Genomic DNA, 27,124 nt, shown 5'->3' on the forward strand with positions numbered 1-27,124 from the left:
TCCAACATTCATTTTTTGAAAGATTTTGGGTTCCAAATTTTTCACCCTCCCTCTTTCCTCTTCCCCTTTCCCAAGACAGCAAGCAATCTGATATAGATTATACATGGGCAATCATTAAAAACATATTTCCGCATTAGTAATGTTGTGAAAGAAGAAACAGGACAAAAGGAAAAATACCATGAAAAAAAAACAAAAAAAGTAAAAATAGTATGCTCTGATCTGCATTCAGACTCTCCATCAGTTCTTTCCCTGGATATAGGAACCATATTCCTAAGGACCATATTCAACATCCCACAACAAGTAACTAGTATCTCACTGCAAAAACTTATCAAGTACAGTAACATACATTATGACCAACCACTGAGTCTTGTTACTGTAATCTCTAGTCATGAAAAGCTTAGACAGCATGGCATGTGTGGGGTTTTGAAGATCTGTGATCAAATTACTTATTTTGTTGAGGAAGACTTTGGTTTATTACACTAAAGGAGAGATATATGCTACTTCCTTACAAAAAGACCGAAGATATCTTGGGGAGATAAAATAGCATATACAATTATAGAAACATACTAATTCAGCAAGAGGATAACTTCAGTTGGGCTAACAGATTTTTAGAAGCTCATGATGTTAATGTTAAACTCTTTCTGAAAGAACTACTTAACTAGTAGACAAGATAAATGCTATGAATACAGCTTACTGAGATTTTAGCAAAGCTTTTGATAAATTATCTCATACTATTCTTGGAGAATATGAAAAGGTATAGATTAGATCAGAGATGTCAAATATGTACTAACAATAGGCTCATAATTGGGAAATATTTAACAAAATAAATAAAAATACAATAGAATATAGATAATGGTAATACTTAATTTTCTGAGTCAATATACTGCCTACAACAATCCTTATGCACTAGAGGCCCTGGCTTCTATTTGAGTTTGACATCAGCAAATTAGACAATCATTCTACAAAATGGATTTGGTATATATTGAATGGCTGGACTCAGAGAGTGGTCATTAACATCAACATGGCAGGTCACCAGTGGAGTTGACCTGAAAAAGATCTTGAGGATTTATGGTGTACTGTAGGCTCAGTATCAGGCAGTAATATGATATGAAAGCCAAAAAAAGCTAATACCATACTGGGCTGCATAATTTCCAGGAACTAACAACTCTACTCTTTCTTCAGAACTCATATGGGGTGTTGTGTTCAATTCTTCACACCATAGTTTAAGAAGAATTTTGATCCGCTTAAGTGTGTCAAGAGGACAGCAACCAGGAGAACGAGAGATCTTCAGTCCATGACATATAAGGATTGGTTAAAGGAATGAGACATGTTTAGCCTAGAGAAAAGAAGATTCTGAAGACATGATAACCATCTTACTTCAAGGGATGACATATGGAGGAATAATTAGTACTGTGCCAGAGACAATTCTTTCTTATTTTCAAAGTACATTAGTATTATCAGCTTCTTTTTGGTCACTTAAACCATATCACTGTCCTTCTAACTAACTGTTCGTAACTAACAAAGATACTAATTATTAGGACAAAAGACAATTGGTTAATTGGTGTCTTTACTCTCATAATTGTATACTACTTCAAATAATCTGGCAACAACTACTAAGGCACAGGATAAATTCTAGAGGCATACCCATTCTTTTGATGGGTGATTCTCAAAGAAAGAAAAAGCAGAGTAACTTACCCTTAATTTCTTCTACTACATGTTTATCACAGATTTGATTTTCATATGTTTCTATATGTTCTAAAGATTCTTGAAATAGATCCGCTTCCCTCATCACTTGGTTCTGGTACAGTATCAATTCACTATATTCATAGTCTATTTTATTAGGTGGAATCTAGAAAAAAGGGGAAGAGGGACAAAATAATCAAATACACAAAATAAAAGTTACCCTACCAATAGCTAAAATTCTGCCTTCCTTATTTAATTGGAGCAGTTTTATGATGGAACTGTGATTCTTATCAGTGTGAGTACTCTCACCACCAACACACATCAAGACCCTCCCAAGTGAAGAAGCCAAGGTAGCAGAGTTTGAAGATTTAAGAAAGGGCACAGAGCAAACATATTTTATGCTTATCATTTGTTCATTTGTTTAGTTTCACTTTTTAAATATTAAGCATTTCCCTAATGTTCTGTAACTTATTTTATATACTTTTACTAATTTACATGTTACAAAATCTATATTGTAGATTACCTTTTTTTGGCAATGTTATATAATAAATGCTTATAATTAAAAAATTCCCCAAAAATGATCATTGATTTTTTTTATGTTACTCAGTTATTCCCACACTTCCAACACTTAAAGACTCTTTTTGTCTTTCTCAAGAGAATATTCATGAATTAAAAAGCATAGGGCTTCTTCACAAACTACTCAGAAGTCCTTGCTTGATCCAAAACCTTATTTTATGTAAATTTCCACAGGGCCCTCTTTCACAAGAAAATTTCTAAGAATCTAAATATACATTGACTTAATTTGGAGCATCTTCTTAAGTTCTCCCTACAACTTCTCTACTCCATTATTCTCTGCAAAGAATTTTATTTACAAGCTGCTCTTCGTAGCCCATCAAACTATATTTCCTTTGCTGCCTTCAGGCACACAATAAAACAACACAACCCCCCTTTGTTTACCTCCCTGTGAAACTAAAAACTATCCCTAAATTTGTCTGAGATTTCTTTAGGTCTCTTAATTTCATTTATAGCAAGAATATTAAATTGCTTGAGTTCCTCAATAATAGTCAACTTGTTTGTGATTAACCCAAAGTCACACATTTTCAATAATATAGTTAAATTAATGTTTGTAAACAGTCTACAAATTGAGTTTTACCACCTTCTGCCTCCTTTTCTGCTATGGTAACTGAAAAAGCATAGTATAGTACTAAGGGGAATTTATGATTTTTTTCATCTATTTAATTGGTTACCAAAGTTTAAAAAAAATCACCTGGTAACCAACCTCCTGATGTCTACCTTTTTCATACTAAACTAGTCCTCAGCCAGACCCAATCCGTTCCCTACTGGTCCATACTCAAAGCCTTCTCAGTTGGGTCAGACCTGCCAATACAATGCAGTTTTTGGTAGGTTTCGCATTAGAATAGTTCTTTTACAAAGAAGTTTTAGTAACAATACACTCTTTTTTCCCAAATCTCTAATACACCTGCCAATGGTTAAACAGAAAATCAGCTCTGTGAGGGTAGGCTAAGACTGTTTTAATTGTCTTTGCAGCCTCTGTGTTAATAAGCATACTGACAGTAGGCATTTCATAAACACTGTAAAATTAATCACATCCACTGTCACGTACAAATACAAATATAATTAAGAATAGGGATAAGAATTCATTCTTCAAAAACAGGCCTCTTCCTCCAAAAAATTTCTGAAAGCTAAACTTAAATGCCAAATAGCAGCAATTGAATGAGTTAGCCAGCATTTATGAAGTATCTGTTATGTGCCAGTCCACTGACTACAGTGTTAATATGGTTAAATTTGATTTGATTTACTTCTACCAATAAAAGAATTAAAAAGCTAAGAAAAATCCTCCTTTAGTTTGAGGCAAAAAGAAAGTTTACATGTGGGTAAGGACCTCTGAAGGACCACAAAGCTTTTATAGAAGTATCACTAAGAATAACCAAACTTTTGTCATTCATTTAACTCCAAAAACAACTGCACTGTATTCAGTATAAGTGAACATACCCTCTGCAGACTGTACGTGTCTCTCACATATAATATTTTTCAAATGAATGTAGATGTTATCGTGATGAATAAAAAACAAATTCATAGTAGCTTTTAGTTCTCATATTTTCCTCGACTGACAGATACCAATAGTACAGAATTGCCTTCATGTTCCCATGTGTCTGAAAATTTTTTTCAAGTTAAAAAATAGAGCATACACTTGGAAATAGCTGGAAATCACAGAACTAGACCTTTTGCACATAAAAAGCAAAATTATATTTAAGCTATCCCTATGTCTCCTATATAGGAATATTTCAATCAAAAAAGTTAATCATTTGCTGAATAGGATTAACCATTATTAAGAAAGGCTATCTTTAAGCAAAGATATTAAAGTATAAAAAACACTGACAGACTATCAGACTTATGATAAAACATGCCCTATTATTTAGTAAAGCTATCTAATTTTCCCCCCTCCTCCCAACTGTTTTCAAACCATTATAAGGGCAATCTTGAAATAAGTCTTACTTGCTGAGTCTTTCTAAACGTCTTCCAATAGTTTTAGTGCCGTATCGTAATCTTTCAGCAAATGATACGCTATTGCATATCCAATCCATGAAGCACGTTGTGTTGGGCGCAGCTGAAGAAGTTGATACCTTGTCTCCTTTAATACAGAGCGGGGGAGAAATGACAGAATTTTAGAACTGGAAGGAACCTTAACCGTCATATTTGACATGAGAGGCTTCAATTTACAGAAAAGGAATCTGAGAACAAATAGGGTTACATGATTTGCGCTACCTTTTTTTAATTCAGTATAAAACAGCTGACCTCATGATTATAATAATTTCTTAAATTACTAAATTTTACATTTAGCCTATATTTCTACTAAACCTTAGGAGTCCATGCCTTTTTAAGTAAAATTATTTTCTAATAAGGACATTTTAATACTTCAACTAAAACACTGGTATTTGTCCTATATGTTAAAATAAAGTTCTTAGGCCCACAAAACTTTCAGTAGACTTTCAGATTTTTCCCCTCACTTTTCACTGTTAGTGTTGATACTGATTTCTTATACTGAATTCTCTTCACGCACTATTATACTACAATTCTGGTTGCTAGTTAGTCTAGTACTCCACAGCTTAATAATAGTTTTCAACCACGTTAACATGATCACATAAATGTATGTAACTATAAATATAATTTCTAGACTTGAAAGAAATTGAGGTATGGTTAAAAATGAGAGAAAAAAACTAAAAATACACTAGTAAGATACACCACTACTGGCACAGGAAACTACAAAAATATCAAAATCTGACAAATTTCTATGGGCCTGAAGTTGTTGGGTTTCTTGTTGGCTAAGCAATGGGGTTAAGTGACTTGTCCAGGGTCATACAGGTGGTAAGTGTTATGTGTCTGAGGCTATATTTGAATTCAGGTCCTTCTGAATCCAGGGCCAGTACTCTATCTACTGTGACACCTGACTGCCCCCAGATTTTCATTTTTTGAAGCTAACATTAGCAAAGATGCACTGGAAAGCTACCCTTTGAGCCATGAATCCAGGGCCAGTGCTCTATCTACTGTGCCACCTGGCTGCCCCCAGATTTTCATTTTTTGAAGCTAACATTAGCAAAGATGCACTGGAAAGCTACCCTTTGAGCCATGAAGAACTCAGTTCGGATCTCACATCTGGTACACTGACTATGCGACCTTAGCTAAGTAGTTTAATCAAGTAATATAAATCTCTTAAGTTTCCATTCTGCTGAACAAATGCCCATATACATCTGTTATGGGAGTTTCTTTACAAAACATTCCCTCCTCTAATGAAATCACAAATTCAGTCGTGACCCTCCTGCCTTCCCCTAAAACACTATAAGCTAGTGTATGGAGATGAGAATTTTGGAGATCTGGACCTGTGATTACATGAATTTTATGTGTGTGCATAAATAGCTTATTCCTTATTTACAGTCTCAGAGAATTGACTGGTCCATGGTCACCAGTTAGCATGTGACAAAGGCAAGACTTCACCCCAGATCTTCCTGACTCCAAGAGCAGCCTACCAAAAGATGCTTGTCCGTATTATGAATACATAAATCCACAGAAAGTAAGCTCAAAGAACCTCAAGGTTGGAATAGACCTCAGAAGCCATTTAATCTAAGTGATACCTGAACAAGAATACCTTCTCCAACAAGTAAGAAGTCATCCAGACTTTGCTTAAAGATCTTCAGTAAAGGAGTACTCTTTCTCACACAAGGCAACCCATTAAATTGCTGGACAACCTCAACTGTTAGGAAGTTCCCTCCTTTATACCATATGAAAATCTGTCTCTTTACACCTTCCACGTAATGTTCCTGGTTCTGCCCTCTGGGTGCAAACAGAACCAGCCTAACTCTTCTTCCACATGAAAGTCCATCAAATAATTAAGAATAGAGTCTTCTCTTCTGTAAACATTCCTAGTCCCTTCAATTATCTAAAAGGTCAAGCATGACCATGTCACTTGCCTGCCATTTGCTCAAGAAGCTTCAAGTACTCACTGCTGTTAGGATAAAATACAATCAATGGCATTATCTTAGTCATCAACCTACCACCAAAAAAAAATTATCAAATTATTTTTCTTCTTCTTATACTTTAATTGTAAATGTTAAATTAGAGAGACAGCATGGCACAGTAGAGAGAAATCCAATTTCAGAATAAGGATGACCTGAGTTCAAGACTTGCCTCTGACACATACATACTGGGTATGTGCCCCCTGGCAAGAGAAAAGGAAAAGGAAAGTACTGATTACTTTGATTTATTTCTAGTTTGATTATAGGATTAAACTCTTTTCTTTAGGAAAAGCTAGCCCTAACAGCTAAATTAGACTAACAAAGATAGTCCCCTCTTAAGTCTAGGTTACCCATGGATTTAGCGAATAGATTGAGAAGACCTATCATTTAGTAGTTGATAATTTAGAGTAAGACATAATAAAATAACCATAGGATTACTCTTCTTAAAGGCTAAATTCCCCTTTCTAGTTTTTAGCAGAAAGGAAGGTTGAACAAAGGTGAGTTTCCCCTTTCTGGAAGCTGGAGAAAGGTTAGGTAAAGGTTAAATTTCTTTTTCCAGTCCTAGTAAATAACCCTCTTTTTTTTTCTTGATCTAGAGTCTAAGTTGAGAAATGAAATCTTCTAAGATAAATGGAGGTGGTGGGGAGGGAGAATGACTGCTAACTATGACCAGAAGTTCCTCTTTCCCAGTATACTTTCTAGTTACGAAAGACAACACCTGTAGGGAAAGGACTTCTAGGTAGGATTAAAAAAGCCTGACAAAAGCTAACTAGTCAGGTGACTTGCCTTGTCCAATTGAATTATGTTCAAAACAAGTTTCAATCATTTTTTTAATTCCTCTTTTTTGTTATGAAAATCACTTCTATAAATCATTCCTGGTGTCTGATTTCTGAGGAGTCAGGTGACCTAATCTGATATACAAATGGTAGCTTTGTAAATTAAACCATAGATGGCTCAGTAACTTTGTCCTCACTTTCCTTTTTATTTCAAATAATTAATTTTAACACAGGTCACTCAGAGTCAACATCTGAGGCAGCTCTCTAAATACAAAAGTTGAAGAATAGGTGTCAATTTGTATTATTAGTAAAGAGTACCAATGAAATCACAGCCCACTCCCCCCAAAATTTAATTCATATATACTTGTAAAATACAAAACTGAGCCTAGGTTAAAGGATATTATGTCATTAACTCAAAGTACAAACAAACGATAGATTTTTTTTATTCCCCCAGTTTCAGTTTCAAAAACTAACGATTGGGGGGCTGCTAGGTGGTGCAGTGGATAGTCAGTCCTGAAGTCAGGAGGACCTGAGTTCAAATCTGGCCTCAGACCAAACACTTGACACTTACTAGCCATGTGACCCTGGGCAAGTCACTTAACCCCAATCACCAATAAAAAAAAAACTAATGATTAAATTTCAAAGATAACTAATGATAAGGTAAAAAAAAAAGCTAAAGATGTATTGTCTACTAATTCATTCCTTGTTTAAACCTTCTTGAAATTATTTTATTCACCTTTGAGGTATATTATCCATCATATAATAGATACTGAATAAGTATTTGTGGAATGAATGAACACTCTAGCCTTACTCATAATTTGGAAATATGGACTATTGCCATGATTTAATTGCCACTAGGGAACTCTCAAGTGAGAAAACTCTTTCAACCAATGCAAGTTAGCATTTCTCTGTAATTTATATTCAAATAAAACTACCTAGGGCATTAATTCATCTTTTATATTATATCTGTTTTAAAACACATATTTAACACTAGAGTACTTACACGATAGCCTTCAAGGTCCCTCATTTGGATTTGTAACAAAGAGAGGTCTCTCAGGATTTGTAGATTGTCTTTATCTAATTTGAGGGCATTTCGATAACACTTTATAGCTTCATCATATTTCTTATCAGAACGCTGCAAAAGTCCATATACATGCCAACCTAACAAGTTAAAGAAACCAGCATTCACAGACACTAGGACACAATACTGTACTTTTCCTTCTAACATATTTCAGAAAGCTTTTTATTTAAAAAGAAGGCTTTTTAAATCAAAGTGTGCTAGGCATCTATTCTTCATCATAAGTATAAAACTAAGTCTCAAAGTGACAATAATATTAAGTGATTTTTTATTTTTTAATATTTTATTTTTCTCCAATTACATGTAAAAACAATTTTTAACATTCTTTTTTTAAGTTTTAAGTTCTAATTTCTATCCTTCCTCTCTCTCCAGGACATAATCTGATATAGGTTATACATGTGCAATCATGTAAAACATTTCTTTATTAGTCATTTTATGGAAGAAAACTTGAGAAAGAAAAGAAAGAATGAGAGAAAGAGAGAGAAAGAAACAGAGAGGAAGGAAAAGAAAGAAAGAAGGAAGGAAGGAAGGAAAAAAGGAAGGAAGGAGTATGCTTCAGTCTATGTTCAGACATCAATTCTTCTCTGGAGATGGATAGCATTTTTCATCATGAGTCCTTGGGGAGTGTCTTGAATCACCGTATTGCTGAGAAAAGCTAAGTCACACAGTTGTTCATCATATAATACTTCTGTTGCTGTGTACAATGTTCTCCTGGTTCTGCTCACTTCATTCTATAACAGTTCTTGTAAGTCATTCCAGGATTTTCTGAAATCATTCTGCTCACCATTTCTTATAACACAATAGTATTCCATCACAATCATATACCACACTTGTCCAGCCATTCCCCAATTGATGGACATCCCCTCAATTTCCAATTTTTTGCCACCACAAAAAGAGCTGCTATAAATATTCTTGTGCAAATAGGTTCTTTTCCTTTTTTTTTTAAATTTCTTTGGGACACAGACCTAGTACCGGTACTGCTGGATCAAAGGGTATGCCCTTTCAGCATAGTTCCAAATTGCTCTCTAGAATGGCTGGATCAGTTCACAATTCTACCAACAATTCATTAATGTCCCAGTTTTCCCACATCACCTCCAACATCTATCATTTTCCTTTTTTGTCATATTAGTCAATCTGATGGGTATGAAGTGACACCTCAGAGCTGTTTTAATTTGCATTTCTCTAATCAATAGTGATTGAGAGATTTTTTTCATAATATTAAATAATTTTTAAAATAATTTTATATTAATTCATCTGACCAAGAAAACTCTTTGCATATTCCATTCACTAAATTACTCTGACTGGTAACATGTACACAATATTAGGGTAAGGACCCCAAGTCTCTTTTATTTATGACCAATTAAAATTTTAGCATATCTTCAAGCAAAAAATTCATAATACTTACATGCCCTCTTCATTCTGCAGAGAGCACTTAACTAAAGAAGAATTTAAATATATGGTTACCAGAGAGCCCCATTTGATAATATTTGAAAATATGCCTATTGAGAAGACATATTAACTGATACAGACTAAAGTCACCAGAACTAAGAAAACATTATATGTGATGATGACAATATAATGGAAAGAACAATTCCTTCCCTACCCCATTCAAAACAAATTTGTAATTACAATGATCAAGTTTGTCCTTCAGAAGAGATATAAGAATGCATTTTCCTATCTTATTTGAGGAGATAGTGATTCTACGAATATGAAATGTTACATACGTTGGGAAATAAAGGTGACATGAAAACAAAAGAAGTAAAATTTTTTTTAAAAGATACTGCTAAACCTAACCATATTAAATTAGGGTCAGATGAGTTTTTTTTTTGATTTTTAGACAAGCTTTTTCTTAAGAATACAAAGCCCATATAAAAAGTTCAGACAAGGGAAATTTTTAAAAAGATTTCATAAATGTCCATGTATGAGAAAGCTGACATTATATTATCCAGTCTGAAAAATATTTTATAGAGCTAGACCTTAAAGTTAAACTGGTATAACTCCTCCTCAACTTTATAGATGAGAAAAGCTGAGGCCCAGAATGAATGAATGAACAAAAAAAAGTATTTATTAAGTGATTACTATGTGCCAAATAGTGTGCTAAGTACTGGGATATAACAGAAAAATCAAGACATCCCCACTATCAATCACGAAAGACAATACGTCAAAGAAAGTTTAGTAACAGGCAAACAGAGAGGCCCATTATTCCTAAATATTCCACAACAGGGCAAGTAGCAAGACCCTGACATCCAATGACAATCCTAGAAAGCTGAAAGAGGGAGAGGTAGGACAGATGGTAAGGTCTACTGTTCCTCCATCTCACCAGATGAAAAAGAGTTGGAAACTCTCATCTCATCTAAGCTACATGAACAGTCAAGTAGCCCAGGTGCATTCTAGGCAGCCCAGGCATAAATGGAAGACATGGGGGAAGGATGTCCTCAGAGAGATGACTTGATCAAGTTATACAAATTAATTTTAATAAAGATTATTTACAAAAGAAAAATATAATTGTAAAGAAGGCCCCAGTCAGGTTATTAAAAGCACATCCCCACCCAAAAAGAAATTAAGTTGAAATATCTATATCAATAATGTTTAATTAATTAAAATCTGATTTAATTAAGCTTTCCTCTAAACTTTTTAGCCTTATAATGTACAGGAGATTCTATTTAAGTATACACTTAAATAATCAAAGATCAACATGTGCACTTAATATAGTGCATCTTGTATCGTAGTTACATATTATGTATATTGTACCTTTCCACTCTATACTACAAGATCCTTTAGGCCAAGGACACCTAAGTTGAGCCCTGAAGGAAAAGGATTTCAACACAGTAAAAAATAGTCAAAAACTGGAGAATAAAGGCCTATCAATAGGGAAATAGATGAATAAATAGGTGTATTTGAATAGAGTGGGATATAATAAACTGTACCAAATTAGCAACTCAAGAAAAACATGGAAAGACTGCATAAAATTATGCAAAGAGAAAAAAGCTGAACCAGGAAAACAATATAAGCAATAACTACTGGAATGTAATCAAAAAGCAACCAAAAAAGCAAGAGCACTAAGATTAAAGGCAATGATCAATACTGGTTCCAAATGAAAGTGGAAGAAACACATCTCCCTTGTCTTCAAAGGAAAATAGGAGGCTATAGTTTCCAAATATTTATGTTACGAGATGCAGGTAGTGTATGGACTGGTTTTGTTTAACTGTTTTTCTTTGAGATAAGGAAGGGCTCCAAACAGAAGTAAAAAATAGATATAAACAAACATCTCATATAAGAAACAAAAGGTATCAATACAACAGAAGACAGGGAGGAAGAAGGGAAAATACAGTGCAACCACTAACTATTCCCATCTGTGAATTATTCCAAGGCTATACGATGGCTTTAGAATATGAGACGAAAGCCACAGATGTGCCCGCATGTCAGAGTGGAAATAGTTCTGGATTTATAGCCAGAAGCCTCAGACTTCAATTCTCCCTCTGCCACTTATAACCTGTGTGATCTTGGACAGTTCATTTAATCTCTATGAAACCCAGTGTCTTCATTTGTAAAATAAGAGATAGTACCATAAGACTTCTCAGTTCCCTTCCAATTCAAAATCTATTACGTTGTCTGCCTATGACCCTGTCTTGTTTATAGTGATAATTCTATTAATACCTACCATGATACTTTTTGCCCATAAATGCTTAATAAGTGTTTGAATTATAATATTCACCCCAGTGTGGGAAGGGCACCAATTTCATTGAAGTATCTGTTTTTCCATACTCTAACAGTTCTTAACTTCATTATTCTGACATGATGATAAAATGCAACAAAAGAAATAAAAAATTTAACTACTGAACTACTTCAAAAGGATACAGACATGGCTCTTGACATCATTTCGAAGTCCTTTACGAACAAATTCATATGCTTCTTCTTTCTTTCCTAAACAGTTCAATGTCAACCCTTTCATAGCCAAGGTCTCTGTAAAAAAAATGGTAAACCTATATACTTATACATAAGAGTTCCAAAAATCCCTCCCTAAGTTGCAATTCAACCCTGGGATCTTTTAAGATTACAAATCAATCTTCATGGAATCACTTCCAGGTGAAACTGCACCTTGCAGCAATGCCTAAAAATCAGTTCTTACAACTGACAAGTATCTTTTACTTTTTAGCTAAACAAAACACTAATAATACAATACTGGGCAAAGTGTATGTAACAAAGTGTATCTTAAGAACTAACAGATATAACCAAAGGAGTTTGCTTACATTCCAAAGCCTTCTTTTACTGACCTTGATTTGCCCAGTGTTCAAAAAGGACTTCTTTTCCAAAACAGTCAGTAGACTAATTCTACCCCGCACTGTTAATGCAGGGGGTTTCCTAAACATCAAAACAGTCTAGATTCTTTTCTGTAATTGGCTTCCTCACCAATATGTCCTCATCCCTTTAAGAGACTTCATACCCTCATGTTTTGGGTCAAGTTCAAAATAGAAATTAAATACTTATTGTGAATTGAATTTAACTGAGGAGCTTCCAAATTTTTTCACCTAAAACCTTAAGCTGTAATGAACTAAAATCCTATCATTTCCTAAACCTATGTCCCACATGAGGTAAATAAGAGTTTAGCAAGAATATTTTGATTCTAATGATATTTTTCTCTTCTTAGTTAATATGAAATTAAAAATTACATAAAACAATTCAATGTTAAAGGAGTTAATTTTTTCTAATTTGTTTCAAACTTTCTGTATCTACCATTCCCTTATCCTGCAAGTAACTCCATGCTAACAGAGGAGCATATTTCAAACACAAAAGTGATCTTGAGGCAAATTAGCTCAAGAAATACTGACATCTGAAAGTAGGTTCCAATTTTTAAAATAAGATAAAATTGTCAACTCAATTACCCACTGGTATAAAAAGATATCGATATTTCAAAATTACTTATTTGGAACTAGAATGGACCGCTTTGTCCTCCATAAGTCCACCCTAACAGGTATTTTCTATTTAGGAAATGAACAAAAAGTTGATATAATTCCAAGGCAGACACTGAAAAAGAAGAGAAGTAACCTGGCAGCACGCTGAAAAATGAAGGGGAAGAAAGCTTAGGATTCAAATCTTTCATCTACTAAATCCAAAAAGCAAATAAACTGATTATAAACCTCTTCTTGATGGAGTAGAATGACAACATAAAGAAACAAGAGATCTAAGTTCTGCCAGGCTTGCTGAAGTCATTTAGGCTCTTATCTGTGAGATATAGGGATTCAACTATGTCTTCAGTCTCTTCCATCTTTTAACGGTTCCATAAAACTTCAGTTTCTTTAATTATAAAATGCCCTACTTTCTTCATAGAAAGAGGTGTTATGAAAATCAAATGAGAAAACACTCCTGAAAACAGCTCTGTAAAACATTACACATATTGTATGGATGAGGTATGATATATGATTAAGATCCTTTTTTATCTCTAAAATTCCTTGAAATGGCATCTCCACTTTTATAGATAGACCATTGTATCCCTAGAGCTAGACAGTTCTGATCCTTATGCAGGTCCATGAACATTTGTTATGGTGTACATCTCCAACCACTATCTTTAACCCAACCCTCATCCCCACCATTTCAAAAATAAGTGTCACTGGTTATAATGGGTTGTAGATGAATAGCAAAAAACATCATATTACTTTAAAAAATAACTCAGAGCACAACTTGGTCAAAACTACCATCATAAGAGTATGAAAGACAACATTTGGACACATATCATGGCTCCTAGCCTACTGCCTTTTCCAATAAGCCAACCCACTACTATAAGTGAATCAAGATCAATCTAACATAACCCGAGCTTAACATTAGAAAAATTATCTAGAATAAGCTTAAATAATTTTCATATTAAAGAGCTTCAGTCTTGCTTTTAAAATGAAACCAAGGCACTGAATATTAGGAAGCGTTCTTCCTTGAAATTCAGCAATATATCCCAGCTTCAGTGCTTCTCAAATTAGTTTTATTTTCCCACAACAAATTAATCTTTTAAATGATACAATACCTCCATGTTCAGCAAACTTTGGGTTTGACAGAATCACCTTGCAGAATTTGAGACCATTTTTGTACTGCTTCTGTTCATAACATTTCTGGCAAGAAAAAATAACACATAAAAGATTATTTTACAAAATAAATATGATTATTAGCAAGGTCAAGCTTTTTTCAAATAATTAGCAATTTGCATTTCCTTTTTTTTCCAATACTATCCATATTTTTTGACCATTTACTCATTATGAAGTAGGCGTTATCACAGAAATGGAATGGAAAAAAGTCGTCTTTTCTTTCTCTTTTGCTTTCTTTTGTTATTACATATATGCTACTATGAGATCTTTTTTTCATTTTAGATTACATTTTAGGACCCTTAACAATGTAATCTAAAATGAAAAAAGATTTCATAATAGCATTATATGCAATAACAAATTTTAGGGCCCCTCACAATGTTCTCTAAAATGAAAAAAGATCTCATAGTAGCATTATATGTAATAACAAGAGAAAGAAAAAGAAAAGAAGAAAAAGTACATAATCTAACCAACAATACAGGAATGGTTAGTTTGGGTACATTAATACAAAGAAATACTACAAAACAATTAAGATGGACAATTTTGAAGAATACAAAGAAATTCATAAAGACCTCCATTAAAAATGCAAAGTGGAAGAAAATGAGCAGAACCAGAAGAGCAGTGCAAAAAAACTACAATCATATGAGGAAAAAATAAATGAGAATAGACAAAGAATCCTAACAGGAACTGGAACTGAAAGAGTATTATGACACATAACACAGGAAAAAATTTTCAGGCTATTCACCCCACCTTATCTGTATCTCACAACTCCTTGACATCATTCTTCCCATTTTCTCCCCCTTTCTCTGCTCTCTAATGAAATTAATTAGCCTATATCCTTAACCAAGGAGAATGATTGCAAAGGCAAATGTATATATATATATATATATATATATATATATATATATATATATATATATATATATATATATATATATATATATATATATATATATATATATCAATCCCTTATGATCCAATGTTCTCCAGCAGATTACCCCATAATTCTTCCACTTCTTAAATACCAAATATAATAGCTTCTTAACAGTCTTCATAATCCCCCTACAGTATTTGACACTGTTGACCACCCTCCTGCCTCTCCTATCAAATATCTCTTCAATCATCTTTGTTAGATTATTGTTAATATGATGCCCCCTAATGGTGGGTATACTCCAAGGTTCTATCCTAAGATCTCTTTTTCTCACTCTACACCTTCACTTGGTGACATCATCAGCTGCCAAGGATTCAATTATCTCCATGCAGATGATTCCCATATCTACATAACCTGCCCTAGTATATCTCCAGTCCCACACCACCCTTGTCTAATAGACATCTCAAACTCAACATCTCAAACTCACCTCACCATCTTTCTCCAAAAACTCACCTGTTCTCCAACCTTCCCTATTACTATCAAAAGCACTATCATTCTGGTCATACGGATAACCTTAGTATCATTCCGGTCATATGGATAACCTTAGTATCATTCTTTTTGCTTCTCATTGGCTCTGACCTCATATGTCCAAACAGATGCTAAATTATTGTTTCAACCTCCGTAACATCTCTTTTCCATCCCCTTCTCTCCACTCACCTAGTCCCCATCCTATGTCAAGGCCTCATCTCCTCCAACCTAGATTATTCCAATATCCACCTTCTCATAGGTCTAACCATGTCACTCTCCTACTGAAACTCCAGTAGCTCCTTATCACCTGTTTGGCCTTCAAAACTCTTCACAACCAACCCCCAACCTACCATTCTGGCTTTTTTAAACATTATTCCCCTCATGTACTTTATAATCCTTCTGGCTTTCTTACTTGTTGCTCATACTTGTTGACACACCATCTCCTGTCTCCATGCCTTTGCAATGTCTGTCTTATCCATGCCTGGAATACCCTACCTCCTCACCTCCAATTATTAATTTGTATTAATTATTATTATTAAATATTTAAATATTATTTATAAATAATTATTAAATATTATTAAACAAAATTATTGATCTTTTGTTTCTTTCACAAATCAGATCAAACTCCACAGTCTACATGAGGTCTTTTCTAATTTCACTCCCTCCCCCCACCCTTATACTCAAAGAGCTACAAAGGACCTAGGATTATAACCAAGAATCACCTACTCAGCAAAACTGAGTATAATCCTTAAGGAGAAAATATGGATATTCAATGAAATAGAGTACGTGCAAGCATTCCTGATGAAAAGACCAGAGCTGAACGGCAATTTGACTTTCAAATATAAAATTCAAGAGACGCATAAAAAGGTAAACAGGAAAGGGAAATCATAAGGGACTTAATAAGGTTAAACTGTTACATTCCCACATGTAAAGATAATACCATTAACTCATAAGAACTTTCTCATTATTAGGGCAGTTAGAAGGAGTATATATATGGATAGTGGACACAGATGTGAGTTGAATATGAAGAGATGATAACTAAAAAAATAAAATTAAGGGGTGAGAGAGGAATGTACAGAGAGAGAGAGAAATGGAGAAGTAGGATAGAGTAAATTATCTCACATAAAAGAGGCATGAAAAAGCTTTTACAGTGGAGTGGAAGAGGGAAGAGGTATGAAGGAGTGAGTGAACCTTGCTTTCATGAGAACTGGCTCAAAGAGGGAATAACATACACATTCAATTGGGTATAGAAATCTATCTTATCCTACAAGAAAGTAGGAAGGGAAGGGTTTGCTAAAAGAAGAGGATGGGTGATAGAAGGGAGGGCAGATTGGAGAAGGGAACAGTCAAAAACAAAACACTTGAGGAGGACAAGGTAAAAGGAGAGAGAGAAAAAAAATTATTCCAACAAATATGCATAGGCAAACAAAACAAATTCCCTCAATGCCTGTACACAAAAATCTACGTCTCATTCTGTATCCTAAACTCATCACCTCTATAATGGATAAGCATGTTTCGTCATCAGTCTTCTGGAATCGTGAGCAGCCAATCTTTTGATCACAGTTATTATGGTTGTCAAAGTTGTTCGTTTTTACAGTGTTGTCACTGTATAAATTGTTCTGGTTCTGCTCATTTCATCCTCCATTAGCTTACAAAAGTCTTCAAAATTGTTCATTTTTATAACATTGATATTATAGTAAAAATTACGTTTTTTGGTTCTGCTCACTTCACTCTGCTTCAGTTCTTAAGATGAAGTTCTCTATTTCTTCATTTCTTACAGCACAACAGTACTCCATCACATTCATAATTATATCATATACCATAATTATTCAGCCATTCCTCAATCGTTAGACATTCTCTTAGTTTAAAGTTTTTTATCACCATAAAAAGAGCTCTTATAAATGTTTTTGTACATAAAAGACCTTTTCTTCTTTCTGCAATATCTTTTAGATATAGATCAAGCAGTAGTATAGCTGAGTCAAAGTACATATACTGTTTAGCAACTTTTTCTGTATAACTTAATTAATTTCCAGAATGGTTATATGCTGGTTTTCTTCCTACCTGGCACTCCTCAGTCTTGTTTTCTAGTTCTCTTTCTCTAACTGTGTGTGTATGCCCTCTAACTGTGGGATTAGCCTAGGCTCTATCCAGGGTCCCCTTTTCTTCTCTGTACACTTGACAGAGCTCATTGGTTCGCATGGTTTAATTACTATCTCTATAAAAACCACTCAAAGATCTATATATCCAGCCTCAGTTTCTCACTTCTGTTTCAGTCCATCACCACCATCTTCCTATTGGCATTTCGACTGGATGTCCCCAAGACATCTCAAAATTCACTATGTCTAAACTGAACCATTATCTTTCTCCCTAAAACCTCCCTACTTGTAAACTTCCTGATTCCTGACAAAAACACCATCTTTCCATCATCTTAAGTTTGTAATCATGATATTATCCTGGACTTCTCACACTCCCTTCACCCCACATATCCAATCAATTCCAAATACTCTCATTTCCACCTTCACAATATCTCTGGCATCTGCCCCTTCTCTACATTCACACAGCTATCATGTTAAAACAGCCCTCAGCTCTCACCTAAATTATTTCAACAACCTCCTACCTGGTCTCTCACCACTCCAGGCAATCATTTGCACTGCTGCCAGTGTCATTTTCCTTAGACACAGATCGGACCATGTGACTCCTCTACTCAACCAATTCCAAAGGCTTTCTATTGCTGCTAAAATAAAATATAAACTCCTCTGTTTAGTTTAAAGCCCTTCACAATTTGTGTCCAACCTATCCTTCCAGCTTCATCAGACAATATTCCCTATCTCACACTCTGGAATGATGCTAAGCTGGCTTTCTCTGTTTCTTACACATAACACTCCAACTCCCATCTATGGGCCCTTCCACTGGCCATCCCAAATGGGATGAATTTCCCTCCCTATTTCTGCCTCACAGAGATCCTTTCATCCTCTAAGATACAGCTTAGACATCATTTTCTGCATAAAGCCTTTCCTTATCCCTACTTCTAGCGTCCATCCTCCCTTCCAAACTACCTTGCGTTTAACTATTTTGTATATATTTCTATTTATTAACTTTAGATTTCTGTTGTATACACTTTTATACCTGCTAATTTTCTCCCTCATTCAAACAAAAGCTCATTGCAAGTAGGTTTTGCTTTATTCTTTATATATGTATCCATAGCACAGTGCCCAGCACTTAAAAAATACTTGTTGATTGCTAAGTGCCAAGCAACTGGGGACTAGCTACACAATTATGACACTGTAACTATGCCATAAGAAATGGTTAATATGAAGAAGTCAGAGAAACATGGGAAAGTATTATATGAAGTAATGTAGCATGAAGTGGAACCAGGAAAATATTTTATACTATGGCTTTAACAGAGTGAACAGAAACCATAAAATAGAACTGAACAATATGTAATTATGATGACGGAGTTTGGCCTCTGAGAGAAGTTAAGAAGAAGTACTTTGTTCCCTTCATGGAAAAAGGAATAAATGTCAAATGCCGATGATATTGTTTGCTGTTGCTAGTCTTTTTCTTTTAAAATCTTTGTTACAAAACCTGGAAAGACTTATATGTTCTGATGCTGAGTGAAGTGAGCAGAACCAAGAGGACTTTGTACACAATAACAGCCACGTTACGCAATGACTAAGATTGTTAAACTGAACCCTTCTCAGCATTACGAGGATCTAAGACATCTCCAGAGGCCTCAGGATGGAAAATGCTGTCCACATCCAAAGAAAGAACTATGGAAGTCAAATCGTTATCACTTATCTTTACCTTCTGTTGAGTTTTGTTTCATCTTTCTGATGGTTCCTCCTATTGGTTTTAATTTTTACTTACAACTTCACTAATGTGAAAATATGTTTAATGGGCACGTAAATGTAAAGCCTATATCAGATTGCGTACCATCTTGGGGAGGGTGGGGGGGAGGAAGGGGGAGAAAAATTTTCAACTCAAAAGCATATGGAAGTGATGATAAATCAAAATAAATAATAAAATTTAAAAAAAAGAAAATAATAAAATCAAATCTTTGTTACAGGGAAGATTTGCTAAGTAGGGAAAAGGATAAATAAACAGTGTCATATGCTGGAGCAAATCATTGTAAAGTCTTTCTTTTCCCATCATCTTGACATTTAATAGATAACATTATTGTAAAACCATTAACAAAACACCTTAGGCAACTGGCCAGATTTTTAAAAAAAATTTATTGGAGTGATTTTCATTTGCAGGGGTATTTGCTCCAATAAAATTTGACCTTCAATGAATTTTTTTTCCATTTTCACAACACACACTTTTATTTTATTGTGACAGCATCATAGAACCTAAGAGATTACCTAGTTCAACCTGTAACTGGACAAAAATCTATTCTGCAACATCCTCTACAAGTGGTCATTCAGCCTTTGATTAAAGACTACTAGTAATGAGAAAAATCATTACTTCCTCAGCTAAGAAGCCCACTCCATTCTTGGACAGCTCTAATTGTTAGGCTGTTTTTTCTTACACTGAGCTCTCACTATGACTCTCCAACTTCTACCCACTGTTCAAAGTTCAATCTTTCAAGTCCATCCAAGCTAACTTCTCTGCCACATGACAGTCCTTCAACTATACACTTGGAAACAGCTATCATACTGCTTTTCCCTTCACTAAATCTCTTCCTCAGGCTAAATAAATATCCCTAGTTTCTTCAATAGATCCTCCTTTTGAATTCTAGTTGTACTGCTCTGTAACTGATTGCTCTACCATCTTGTACCCAGAATTAAGCACAGAACATACTCTTGTGTAGTTTGACCAAGGTAGAGTGAGTGAAACCAGCACCATTCTTGTTCTGTATACCATACTTCTATTTACTCAGTTTATGCCCACATGAGGTTTTTTGGCTAGCACAACATACTACTGACTCATTGAATTTACAGCCCTCTAAAATGGTCAATTTTTTTTTCCACATAAATTACTGACATCCCCATCCAAAACTCCTAGCATTGCTTTTTTTTTAACCCAAGTTAGGCCTTGGTTTAGAATTAGCTTCAATTCATCCCAATTCTGTTATCTAATGAGAGCCCTTCCAGCTTTGTTTGCACGTTGTCTGGGAGCTCCTTTGAAAGCAAGGGCTTTTTTGGTTTTGTTTTTTGCTTGGCACTAAGCTTGGCATGTGGGCATGTGATATACACTCAATGAATACTTGTTGACTTGTGTCACCCACAAATTTAATAAGCTTGACTTTTATACCTTCACCCAAAACACTAATAAAAAGAGTAGCCAGAACAGGGCCAAGATCAGATGCCCAAGGTACTCTACTAGATTCTTCCTTCCTGGCTAATATGAATCAATTACTCATTCCTGTCTGGGTCTAGTCCTTTGATTTCAAATACACCTAACTAAACCACCATCCTGTCCTCCATCTATCTCCACCCTGTCCACAATGCTATCATCAAACCCTTTTTAAAACACAAGACGTAATGCATTCAACAGACTACTAACTAAATTTAAGTTACTTGAGACAGGGTCTTTCCAAAATTTTCTTTGTAGGCCATGTACCTAGTACCATAACCTACACATAGTAAACAGTAAATTCTTGTTGAAAATAAGGTTAATCTGATCACTCTACACTCTTCGTTGCAAAATCTTGTCCTTTTCACTTCCACATCTCTTCCTATATCAGTTCTCTTTTCTCCACTTATATAGCCAAAACTCTAGCTGAGGGCCTCACACCTCTTGGCTGAAACATTATAACAGCCTCCTTGCAGGCCTCTCTGCCTCCAGTCTCTCTCCATTCCCATCTATCTTCCATAGAACTAGGGTGATTTCCTAAATGAGAGTTCTGATCATGTCAAGTCCCCTACTCAAACCCTAGTGGCATCCTACTGCCTCTATAATCAAATATTAAACTCAACAACTGTCTTGCATTTTAAGTCCTATACATTCTGGCCCCACCCAACCTGTCCAACTTTATCACAACTGCTTCTCTTTATGTTTCCAGCTATTTCTGCTATTCCACCTTCTATCCACTATCTCCATGCTTTACATTGGTTGTCTCCAATGCCTAGAATGCACTTTCTGCTCACCTCCTCTTGGAATCCCTAGTTTCCTTCAAGAATCAGCTCAGTCTTCACCCTCTCACCAAGCCTAGATTTTCATTCCCTCAGCTGCTCCTTCCCTCCCCTCCTCAAATCATCTTGTATCTATTTTGTGTGCACCTATTTATGTACATGTTGTTACATTAAAAATATAAGCTCCTTCAGGTCACAAACTGTTTCACTTTTGTCTTTGTATCCTCTTATTGTGGGGATATATGTAGAAGGTAACTAATTAATAAATGTTTACTGACTGATAACTTGATTATCTCTTCTGTATTCTGTATTCTCAATGACAGGTACTCTGAGAAGGGAACAATCAACATTTCCCAAAATCAATTTGGAGATAAAGGAAACATCATAAAATTTAATCACCTCTAATTTCAAAACTTCAAAGATCAGTGACTTCAGGGTAGGTACTTCTTCCACAAACACAGGTGCAAAGAGAAATGACAGATATTTTATTAAGCATCTACTATGTGTCAAGCACTGTGCTAAGTGCTGAAAATACAAAGAAAGGCAAAAACAGTCCTAACCCTCAAGGAGTTCACATGGACATGCTAAGAACTATGTACAAAAAAAAATATACAAGATAAACAGGAGCTAATCTCAGAGGGAAAGTCCTTTACACCTCCGTGTAGTCTCCCTGAGTTTCCTATGGTCACAGAATCACAGACTTAGAACTGGAAGGGACCACAGAAACCACCTAAAAATGAGCTAATTGTCAAGCCAACCCCCTATGAACTTTGCTAGGATTGTCTTCTACCAAAAACAAACAAACAAAAAAAACCCCTCTCACTAAAGCCTTTTTTAGATTGGTAGGACCTGTAGTGCTCTAAATTCTCTAGCATGAGTTTTTGAGAATCCAGTGACACCTCCTCAACAAAAAGTATCACTTTCTTGCATAAAATAAGAATGCATGTAATGTCCGGCTTTACGCTGATCATACCAATTTTTTCTGTCCAGAAAAAGGCAATATAATGAGAAAAAAGCTTTTAGTCATTTTTAAGGCATATTGCCAAACGCTCTTAAATTAAACAACTTAAACAGTATTTCACAAAACAGCTTTAATGTTTTCTCGCCAAAAATGAAAAAAACCAAAAAAAAGTTTGCCCAACTCCATCCCCTGAAATGGGATGATGCTACAATGAACATATTGTCTCATTTCATTAATGAAACTATTGTTTCTGAAAGAGAGCCACAATGTTTGTATTGAAGATTTTAAAATGTCTTTTACCTTACAGAGTAAACATCTGTCCTTATTTGTTAATTCTGAAAAATGTGGCATAATGGGTGACACTTTAAAAATCATATTATGTATATTTTTTAGTATTCAGGAAACAAAGTGTGAAGGCTAGCTTAGTTTTAAACCTGGAGCAACAACTCTGAATTTTTCACTGCCTGTGAGTCATTCTTTTAACAGTTCTAAAATTAGTACTTTATAGGAGAGAGGTGGTGGTGGAACCTAGACGGCCCGTGAATAGCTTGAAAACAGAAAGGCTAGTTTAAGGAAGAATTTTTTTTAAAAAGGAGCTAGACCTATCAACTGGCTCTCAACATTCGATAAAATCTGACGGCTGGTAGTCCTAAATGTGAGACTTAAAGAGAGTCTTAACAGTGAAAAAACTAGATTTAAGACTGTTACACTTGCCTTCCGTATCAGTAATAAAACTTGAAAGCTGAGGAAGGCTAGCACACATGCGATGTTCACTCCCTTCCTGTCACGACAATAGGTGTTATTGATCCCTGACAGGATGGTTCCCCCAGCCTCTGCCCCAAACCAGCACCCCCGCAGCATGAGCGCATCTGTGCGGCTCTCCACGTCTCCAGAAAAGTGAGGACCTAGTAAATCCCTTTTCCGAGCGAGTTGGTAAAAGGTGAGTTGTCTTCCAAAGGGGGGCAGCAGCAAGCCTCAACTATGACTACTTTTCTTTAAGTGCTCCTCGGTACGTATTTTCTAGGGGGCAGGGGGCCACTGGGTGAGCCACTTCTGCTGGGTGGGCTCCACCATCCGTCCCAAAGCGTGCAGACGCGGAGTCGGACCCGAGAGCCCCGAAGCCTGAGGATCCGGGCGAGATCGGACGAGGACGTGCGACGGCCAGGGTGGAGGATGCTCCCGGGGCGCCCGGGGGCCCCCGGTCGGGCCGATCCCGGGGAGGAGGGGAGGCCCGGCCCGGCCTGGGCTCGAGGGGCAGCGCCCCCGCCCCCACGGCGCTCCGGGCACAGAGAAGCGGAGGCGAGGCCGGGGTGGCCGCGGACCGTGCCCGGCTCTCCGGGGCGGCTCCCGGCCACTCACCAGGATGCGTTTGAAGAGGTTACTCTCCTTGGGCGGCAGCTGCACGGGCGGCATGGCGGGGCCTGAGAGAGGGAGGCGGCCGCGCAGCCCCCGGGCTCCGACTTCGGGGGCTCACGCCCTCAACGGCCGCCGCGGCTAAGGGGGCTCTCCTCTGACGCCCACCCGCCGGCTCAGCTCATCAGCCCCGGCTGTGTACGCGGCTACAAGGTCAAGGCCGCGGGGGCGGGAGAAGAGGAAAGGAAGGACGGTCGGGGTCGAAGAACTCTCCAGGACCTGCTCCCCTTAGCGCGGGCGGAGCTGGAGACGAGGGCGGGGCGCGGGCGGGGCTGGGGGCGGGGCGGATGCTCCTCGCGAGGCAACGAAAGCAGCCGGTGCTGCCCGCCCCCTTCCTAAACTCTCCGGAGTGCGCCTGCGCGCGGAGGCTTGGGCTAGGGGCCGGGTGATCTAGAGAAGACCGGAAGAGGGCGCTCTGGAGCAGGATCCCCATTTACTCCCTCCAGGCTTGGGCTTCTTAAATAAGAATAGGGATCCCGACTGCCCGGGGGATTTCATTGGTTCTCAAAAGTGCAGACAGGGATCCAAACTAGTTTCATAACAATACTGAGACAATATTGTTGAATATATAGATAATATGGTCCAACAATACATGGATTGTAAAGTCCATTAACATCCTCCTCTCTTTTCCAGGTACGTGTCTCCGTGAGGCTGGATCGTCTTCCCAACCAAAGCAACATATCAGTCAGTCATTCAGTCAGTCAACAAGCATATAATAAGCGCTTACTATGGGACAGGCACACAGATATAAGTATACAAATATTGTGACAGATTGAATGCCCAAGTAGAGAGGCAGATCTAGCTGCCAAAGTTAAATCAGATATTAAAGAGAGTTGCAAAAATATGTAAAATGATGCTACTCTTTTCATTAATTTTTCTTTTTGGAAAATAGTGATTTTTTTTTCATTTTTACAAATAACACATTAATTTATTTTAATGAATTGGCTTTTTTAATTTATCGGTTATAAAAGTATATTAAAAGTATGTAAAGTATATAAAAAGTATCAGTTATAATAATACTGATGATATATAACATTGATAACCCAAATAAACAAAAGCTCTTTGACGAAAGGGAGGGAATTTCAATAACTTTTAAGTGTGTAAAGGGGTCCTAAGACCAAAGTTTGAGACCTATCAGACTAGGGGACTCCCTACTGAGGAAAGTCCTTCTACCAAGGCAAATCAGCACTTTCTCTGCAATTACAGAGCTGACTAGAGCAGAGGTATCAAACATGCAACATCCTGCTGATTGCTGCCCTGTTGGAACCAAATGTAAGTGGGAAATATTAAAAAATAAAAATGTATTAGAACGCAGATGACACTATAGCTTAAAACATAAGTCAGTATGCTGCCCAGATCCTTCTATATGGATTAATAGCCCACATGTCTATTTGAGTTTGATACCACTAGCCTACAGTACTGATAAGTTAAGTGACTTGCCTTGATACATACAGATAATGTCAGAGGTGGGAGGGGAAGTCCTATTTTCTCTACGGTCTAACTACTACACCATGCTATGTATGAGAATAACTGAAATTTATATATAGCACGTTAGAGTATGCAAGTACATTAGCTCGTTTCACTCTCACAACTCTGTGAAGTATGCTTATTATCCCCATTTCACAGATGGGGAAATTGTGACTTACTAAGGATGGTTGACTTATTCATAGTCACACTTCATAAAGGTCACAAGGGGATTTGAACAGAGGTCTTCTTGACTCAATGTCCAGCATCCTATCCACTAGCTATTAAAATTCCTTGATTCTTATAATCTAAGGTTCAGTCTAAGTAGCCAAGTGGCCTGTGACTATATAGAGAGTTCAGGGCCTGGAGTCAGAAAGCCTGAGTTCACATTTGTCTTTAGATACTTACTAGCTGTGTGACTCTGGGCAAGTAACTTAACCTCAGTCTTACTCAATTTCCTTATCTGTAGAATGGGGATAATAGCACTGAGTTCCCAGCATTGTTGTAAGGATCAAATGAGATAATATTTGTAAAGTACTTTGCAAACCTTAAACCACCATGTAAATGTGGTTTTGTCCTATGAGACAATTATTTTTATTGTCCCATGTGGCAAAAGAATATGTTTGCCTTCTCCAGGAGGAGGAAGATTGTTGCTGCTTTGGGGTTTCTATAGTACTTATAATAAAAAACAAATTATCATTTAATTATATGCTAACTTTACAATCTAGCATCATTGGCTTCTTGCAGACTTTGAGCTCCAGCTCCCTACTCTCTGGCTTTTCAGTAGTTGTCCTCCATGCCTAGAATGCCTCCTCACCTCCTCTTACTGGCTTCTTCTGTCTTCCTTCAAGATTCAGTTCAAATCCTATTCAGGGGAGGCTAGCCACCCCCTTCCCCCTATCTTCCTTCATTCAAATATTACCTTCCATCTATTCTTTATACATCTGTCACCTCAACAGTGTCTTACAGACTGTATGTGAATCATACAATAGATGGACAAGGATGACATCTGTACGAAAATTTTTTATTACAGCACTGACCTAAATTAAATATGTATATTCTCTTCCCTGACCTGGGTGCATGCAAAGCTCTCCTAGCCACCTTTCGGTACCAAATCCTAGCAGCAGTATTCCTGTGCTTTCTTGCTGGTTGTTAACAGCAGAGAGAGCTCCCTTCCCCCAAATTAAGTACACATGAACACACACTTGTGGTAGTGGCAGTGTCATTTGTGAGGAACTACATGGAGGGAAGAAATTGGGGCCTTATATTGCCATTTCTACACCCAAACAAAGCCTACAATTAAAGAGTAGAGGTCATACCTTAATGGCTATGTGTGGGTATAGTGGTGTCAGCTCTGGCAACAAATGACCAAAAAGTCACAGATGTTTTGCAACCACTGTTAACTCCAATAATACCAAAGAGCTCACACAGGTTAAAACAAAAAGCTTTCTTTATTCCAGTGGGGGAGGGAAATTAGATACGTGTTAGGGCCTTCTCTAGTAGGAGACCAAAGGCAGTGGGGCTAAACCTTGAATTACATATTTGTGCCTAGACAAAGACTCAAACAGTGTAGTGTAGCAACAGTAGTGAGACACAGCAGCAGCAGTGAGGCAAGGTTGTCCAGTGACAAAAAGTCCATCCATAGCAGGGCTTCATGTCTGGGCCTGTTGGTGCTT

General features: G+C 36.6%; 1 protein-coding gene across 1 annotated transcript in view; it reads right to left on the reverse strand.

Moving 5' to 3' along the window:
- Positions 1–24,224, reverse strand: part of NAA16 (N-alpha-acetyltransferase 16, NatA auxiliary subunit) — an 83,087-nt gene extending 58,863 nt beyond the window's left edge. The window contains 7 exon segments of the mRNA XM_020977026.2: positions 1,696–1,849; positions 4,201–4,218; positions 4,220–4,336; positions 7,995–8,152; positions 11,928–12,032; positions 14,083–14,167; positions 23,931–24,224. Coding sequence (XP_020832685.1) covers positions 1,696–1,849; positions 4,201–4,218; positions 4,220–4,336; positions 7,995–8,152; positions 11,928–12,032; positions 14,083–14,167; positions 23,931–23,984 — 691 coding nt within the window. The 5' untranslated portion in view covers positions 23,985–24,224.
- Between the last annotated feature and the right edge of the window lie 2,900 nt (positions 24,225–27,124).

Source organism: Phascolarctos cinereus, unplaced genomic scaffold, assembly GCF_003287225.1.
Source record: "Phascolarctos cinereus isolate Bilbo 61053 unplaced genomic scaffold, phaCin_HiC Scaffold_7;HRSCAF=346, whole genome shotgun sequence".
In the NCBI taxonomy this organism is placed as follows: Eukaryota; Metazoa; Chordata; class Mammalia; order Diprotodontia; family Phascolarctidae; genus Phascolarctos; species Phascolarctos cinereus.